A 6,621-nucleotide genomic window follows, 5' to 3' on the forward strand; every position below is an offset into this window, starting at 1 on the left:
GAGCTGCCTCTCTATCTTTGACAGCACGAGAACAAGCGCGATTAAACCAAGGCTTTTTAGCATGGGGAGTAGAGAAAGTACGTGGAATGTGTGCCTCCATTCCAGAGACAATCACCTCTGCGATGCGCTTGGCACACACAGAGGGGTCTCTCTCCTGGAAGCAGTAATCATTCCACGGGAAATCGGCAAAGTACATCCTCAGGTCGTCCCACCGAGGAAAATGCCAGAACCACCGCCTCTTCGGTGGGTCCAGAGGGTGTACAGAAGCGATAGGACAGAATACAGAAATAAGGTTGTGATTGGAGGAGCCCAACGGAGAGAACAGTTTGACAGAGTAAGCAAAAGGGTTAGAGGTAAGGAAGAGGTCTAGTATGTTGGGCCGGTCTCCAAGACGGTCGGGAATACGTGTAGGGTGCTGAATCAACTGTTCTAGGTCATTGAGAAGAGCAAAGTTGTAGGCTCGTTCACCAGGCTGGTCAGTGAAAGAGGATGAAAGCCAAAGCTGGTGGTGAACATTGAAATCTCCTAGGATGGAGATTTCAGCGAAGGGAGAGTGGGTCAAGCTGTGCTCCACTTTAGAGTTCAGGTAGTCAACGAATTTTACATAGTTAGTAGAATTTGGTGAGAGATAAACAGCACAGATGTATTTAGTAATAGAATGACAATGAAGTCTTAGCCAGATGGTGGAAAATTCAGACGAGTCAAGGTCATGGGCACGAGAGCAAGTGATGTCGTTGCGTACGTAGACGCAACATCCAGCTGTGGATTGAAATTGAGGATAGAGATAGTAGGAGGGAACAGAGTAGAGATTGCTGTCAGTAGCCTCAGAAACCTGTGTTTCGGTAAGGAAGAGAAAGTGAGGTTTAGAGGAGGAGAGATTGTGTTCCACAGAATGAAAATTAGAACGAAGACCGCGAATGTTGCAGAAATTGTTAAGAAAAAGGTTCGAGGAGTTATCAAGTCACCTCTCAGGTCGGCAGCCAGAAGGGGAGTCCTCACTGGGGGAATTTGTGGTCCCCCCCCCCAGACGGAGACTCCAAGGCTCTGTTATGGTACATCATTTTGAATTTAGAATTTTGGAAAAAGGTGTGAGTTTTGTGTGAATGTAGTGTGGTGTGGATAGAGAGAGGATCTGTCTTTTGAGAGCATGCTGAGCTACTCTCTGGTGTAGATGAGACAATAGGGAAACGGTTAATGAGGTAATGGGAAGGGTCTATGGAGGGCCTCAGCACCCTCCTCACTTCCCATATATACCTCACCGGGAGTGGCTTGCGCCCGTTCGGTAGGTATCTTCTTACCTACTCCAGCTAAACTAACACAACCTCTACTAAAGCCTTGTCAAACTATCACCAGGCTCATAATATTACCCATGGACATACTACTAACACAACCTCTACCAAAGCCTAGTCACACCATCACCAGGATCATAACCCCCCCTCCCCTTCCTCCTTCCCTCCAAACCTTCCCTAAAATCAACATGTAATAGACTCCAATCAAGTGTTTTGCATTTGTTTTTTTCTAAGTTAGAGGAGGCAGTGAAGGGCAGACACAGGAAAACAAGGATGGGTAAAAGCCAGCAAAACTATAACTCCCTCAGGAATGAAAACGTGTTGCGAATTCCAAAAAGCTTGTTTGGGGATAGTTGTGGAGTTGACATGATGCTTCCCACAAAACAACAACTCTATATGCACGGCCCCGCTTGCCTCGACGTTAGGGGAAGGTATCGTGTATAAATCCCTTGCAGTTTAATTTTTGCTTTCTCTGGGTCTCAGGTGTTTTTGAGGGCAGTCGGACAGGGGGGTTATGGTGTCTCCTCTCCTAATAGTAATAATAATAATAATAATAATAGTAATAATAATAACAATAATAATAATACGGGGAACTTTTGACCTGGGTAACTTGAGGGCCGGGAAACTTCTGGTCCGGGGAACTTTTGGCCTGGGTAACTTGAGGGCCGGGAAACTTTTGGCCTGTGTAACTTGAGGGCCGGGGAGCTTCTGATCCGGGGAACTTTTGGCCTGGGTAACTTGAGGGCCGGGGAACTTCTGATCCGGGGAACTTTTGGCCTGGGTAACTTGAGGGCCGGGGAACTTCTGATCCGGGGAACTTTTGGCCTGGGTAACTTGAGGGCCGGGGAACTTCTGATCCGGGGAACTTTTGGCCTGGGTAACTTGAGGGCCGGGGAACTTCTGATCCGGGGAATTTTGGCCTGGGTAACTTGAGGGCCGAAGAACTTCTGATCCGGGGAACTTTGGCCTGGGTAACTTGAGGGCCGGGGAACTTCTGATACGGGGACTTTTGGCCTGGGGAACTTGAGGGCCGGGAAACTTCTGGTCCGGGGAACTTTTGGCCTGGGAAACTTTTGGTCCGGGAAACTTCTGGTCCGGGGAACTTTTGGCCTGGGAAACTTTTGGTCCGGGAAACTTCTGGTCCGGGGAACTTTTGGCCTGGCTAACTTGAGGGCCGGGGAACTTCTGCAGGGTCCGGGGAACTTTAGATCCGGTATAAGGAAACTTCTGACCTTCCTAACAAACATCCCCCCCTCATCCCCCCTCTCTCTCTCTCCCCAGCTTCCTCACGACGCACCCACCTCACCCTAGTGGTCGTGGTACCTCCAGAGCCGCCCCAGCTGAGGGTCGGCGGGGAGCTGTGGCCGACTGGGGGACTGCTGGGGTCGCTTCAGGAGGGTGGCCAGCTGGAGGTGACCTGTACCGTAGTCGGGGGAGTGCCAAGACCAGTGATTGTGTGGCGCCGGAACGATGAGGTGAGTGGGTATGGAAGGAGGAGGAGGAGGAGGAGGAGGGGATGGAGAGGAAGGGGAAAGAGGAGGAGAAGGGTGTTAAAGAGAGAAGGAGAGAGAGAGAGAGAGAGAGAGAGAGAGAGAGAGAGAGAGAGAGAGAGAGAGAGAGAGAGAGAGAGAGAGAGAGAGAGATTTACATAGATTTACATAGAAAATCAGACCACACAGACCCCATGGTCCAGACTAGGTGGTCTGTCCTTAGAGAGAGAGAGAGAGAGAGAGAGAGAGAGAGAGAGAGAGAGAGAGAGAGAGAGAGAGAGAGAGAGAGAGAGAGAGAGAGAGAGAGAGAGAGAGAGAGAGAGTAAGGAGGAGGAGGTAATGGGTATAGAGAAGAAGGAGGAGGAGAGGAGAAAGGAGGGGAGGAATATGTGTGGAGTCTGGAGGGAGGGGAGGGAGAAGGTGTGAGAGAGGAGAGAGGAGAAGAGGAAGGGAGGGGAGGAAAGGAGAGGGATGTAGGGAGAGAGGAGGGAAGGAGGAAGAGATTGAGGAGGAGAGAAAAAGGAAAGAGAAAAAGGCTGAGGAAGGTGAGGTGAAGGGAAGGGAAGTGTCTATACCCAATTCTCTCTCTCTCTCTCTCTCTCTCTCTCATATTGAGGTGAAAGAAACAGAGGAAAAAAGGGAGAGAGGAGAGGGAGGAGGGAAGAGGAGAAGATGGATAAAAATGAAGCAAAGGTTTGGAAAGCAGAAATGAGAGAGAGAGAGAGAGAGAGAGAGAGAGAGAGAGAGAGAGAGAGAGAGAGAGAGAGAGAGAGAGAGAGAGAGAGAGAGAGAGAGAGAGAGAGAGAGAGAGAGAGAGAGAGAGAGAGAGAGAGAGAGAGAGAGATATGCTGGTTACAGAGACGCAAACTGGATTGCAGAAGAAAGAAATCAAATAACCGCGCAAAGGGGAATGGTAGGGAAAAAAATCTTCGGTCATAACAGAGACAGCAAGCAAGGCATCATGACATACACAAACAGAGAAAAACTAGAAAGACTTTAGAAGAATTAGAGGTGGGTTTGAGCGGGTCATAGCATGCGTATACATCTTCCAACAGTCGGGCAACAGCAGTAAGAGAATGGGAGCCCTGGGGCGGTATTAATAAAGGGTCCTAGGAGTCCTTTTAGAATGAATGCTAGAAGCTGTTTTCCTTCTAGTACAGGTAACTCTCGAATTACGCGAGTATTGTGTCCTTGAAGAGGTGGCGTAAATCAAAAACAATGTAGTAAATCAAACAAGAGGCAGGTTTGTACCTTTATTGCCTACTGTATCACTCTGACTCCTCTCCCTCTCGTGGTTCCTCCTCTGGCTGCCCTTCCCCTCGTGGTAGCACAGCAGCGAGGGTGTTGTTGTTGTTGTTGAGTAGCGTGGCAGCGTGGGTACTGTATTGTTGTTCAAGTGGCGCGCGGGAAGAACTGAGCTCAACTGTGCGGCCGTGTGTGTCCAGTTGCGTGAGGCATCTGGTGGCCACTCCATAAAATATCGCATATAAGTGAAAAAACGTGTAAATTAAACATTTATTTGGATTTTGGACCCCGCGTTATTTAAAAAGACGCGTAATCCAAACTCGCGTAAATTGAGAGTTACCTGTATTAGATTTTAACTTTACTGCTAAAAGCCTGGACTTATAAGAGACGTAAGGTTAGAGTTAGACAGAGGACCAGGTGGAGAGGTGGAATTAGTTTTTTGCTTCATTTGATTTAGGAGAGGAGGAGGAGGAGGAGGAGGAGGATGGGGAGGAGGAGTGAAAAGGGAAAAAAAACGTAAGGGGAATTAGTATATAGCAGAAAATTAATGTTAGAAATCTCTACCTAATGTTAGTGTATGCGAATGGCGGCAGAGGAGATAAGAAGGAAGGGAAGAAGGAGGAGGAAGAGGAGGAGGAGGAGGAGGGGGAGGAGGAGGAGGAGGAGGAGGATAAGAAGATGGATAAAAATGAAGCAAAGGTTTGGAAAGCAGAAATGAGAGAGAGAGAGAGAGAGAGAGAGAGAGAGAGAGAGAGAGAGAGAGAGAGAGAGAGAGAGAGAGAGAGAGAGAGAGAGAGAGAGAGAGAGAGAGAGAGAGAGAGAGAGAGAGAGGAAGAAAAATAACAAAAGACGAAGAAGAAGAGGAAGAAGAAGAAGAAGAAGAAGCAAATAGAAAAAAATAACAAAAAACGAAATAAAGAAGAAGAAGAGGAGGAGGAAGAAGAGGAGGAGGAGGAGAGGAAACCAAAACGGACAAACAGTTGGAAAGGAATGCAAAGTCGTGTGAATCTGAAGGAATGAAAAAAAGATGAAAGGAGAAGAGAAGGGAGGAAGGAGAGGGGAAGGAAGAGAGGGGACAGCAAGCAGGAACCAGCAGGAAGGGAAACCATTTTGGGATATGAGAATATTGTTAGAAAATTTTACAGACAGGCAAATCTTTTTTAAACTCAGGTTGTCAAGGAGGGCGAGAAGGAAGGAGGAGGAGGAAGAAAGGAAGGAATAGGAGAGAGAAGAAGAAGGAATGGACTGAATGGCTGTGTGACGATACTAGCCAAAAAAAAAAAAAAGTTTAGACATCTCTTCTTAATGTTTTAGGTGTTGTCTGTCGAATGGTTCTCTTATAACTCGGTAGCAGCGGGGATCATGATTCTTAATGGTCCCTCCAAGCGAGAAAAATGAGAAAAAATCACCCTTCACACAAACCATTTCATAATATATATCAAAGCATTTGTGATCAGATTATGTATCGTCTATTTTGGGGGTTTATATCATGACACAAATTTGGCCCGTCGCTGCTACACGGTAATCCCACAAATTTGGCCCGTCGCTTCTACACGGTAAACCCACAAATTGTGCCGTCGCTGCTACACGGTAAAGCCACAAACTTAGCCCGTCGCTGCTACACGGTAAAGCCACAAATTTGGCCCATCGCTGCTACACGGTAAAACCACAAATTTGGCCCGCCGCTGCTACACGGTAAAGCCACAAATTTGGCCCATCGCTGCTACACGGTAAAACCACAAATTTGGCCCGTCCCTGCTACACGGTAAAGCCACAAATTTGGCCCATCGCTGCTACACGGTAAAACCACAAATTTGGCCCGCCGCTGCTACACGGTAAAGCCACAAATTTGGCCCCTCGCTGCTACACGGTAAAGCCACAAATTTGGCCCGTCGCTGCTACACGGTAAAGCCACAAATTTGGCCCATCGCTGCTACACGGTAAAGCCACAAATTTGGCCCGTCCCTGCTACACGGTAAAGCCACTAATTTGGCCTGTCGCTGCAACACGGTAAAGCCACAAATTTGGCCCGTCGCTGCTACACGGTAAAGCCACAAATTTGGCCCCTCGCTGCTACGCGGTAAAGCCACAAATTTGGCCCGTCCCTGCTACACGGTAAAGCCACTAATTTGGCCTGTCGCTGCTACACGGTAAAGCCACAAATTTTGCCCCTCGCTGCTACACGGTAAAGCCACAAATTTGGCCCGTCGCTGCTACCGGGTTAAGGGATCTCTTGGACGACCCCAGCCCATTAGTGACGCAGATACATATTTTTTTTATAGTGTCTACCGTGATATATGAGTTGCCTGGCCCATGCTGCCCCCCGGTGCTAATCTTGACCGAAGTCGCCTTCAGACATTCGGCGATGGCTTTAAAAATCAGCATGCATGCATGTTTCACTGGGACTCCAACCTAGGCGCATGGGCTCACCACGCCTGCTCACTGACCACTCGGCAACCGCCTCCCCAAAGAAAAGCCTGAAAGGAAAAGGAAGGAAGGAGAGGGGAATTAAGAAGGGAATGGCATATGCGGAGATAATGGAAGAAGAAAAAGTATTGGTTAGACAAATCTTAATATTAGTTTGTCCGAGTAATACC

At 48.1% G+C, this 6,621-nt stretch overlaps 1 protein-coding gene across 1 annotated transcript; it reads right to left on the reverse strand.

Annotated features, from left to right (window-relative positions):
- Positions 1-1,745: 1,745 nt before the first annotated feature.
- On the reverse strand, positions 1,746-6,339 carry LOC126990920 (uncharacterized). The gene is made up of 3 exons (XM_050849557.1): positions 6,331-6,339; positions 1,891-2,474; positions 1,746-1,761 (listed from the first exon to the last, which is right to left on the reverse strand). Exons 1-3 carry the CDS (start codon positions 6,337-6,339, stop codon positions 1,746-1,748), a joined length of 609 nt encoding a protein of 202 aa, XP_050705514.1.
- Positions 6,340-6,621: the final 282 nt, after the last annotated feature.

Source organism: Eriocheir sinensis, unplaced genomic scaffold (assembly GCF_024679095.1).
Source record: "Eriocheir sinensis breed Jianghai 21 unplaced genomic scaffold, ASM2467909v1 Scaffold223, whole genome shotgun sequence".
Taxonomy (NCBI): Eukaryota; Metazoa; Arthropoda; class Malacostraca; order Decapoda; family Varunidae; genus Eriocheir; species Eriocheir sinensis.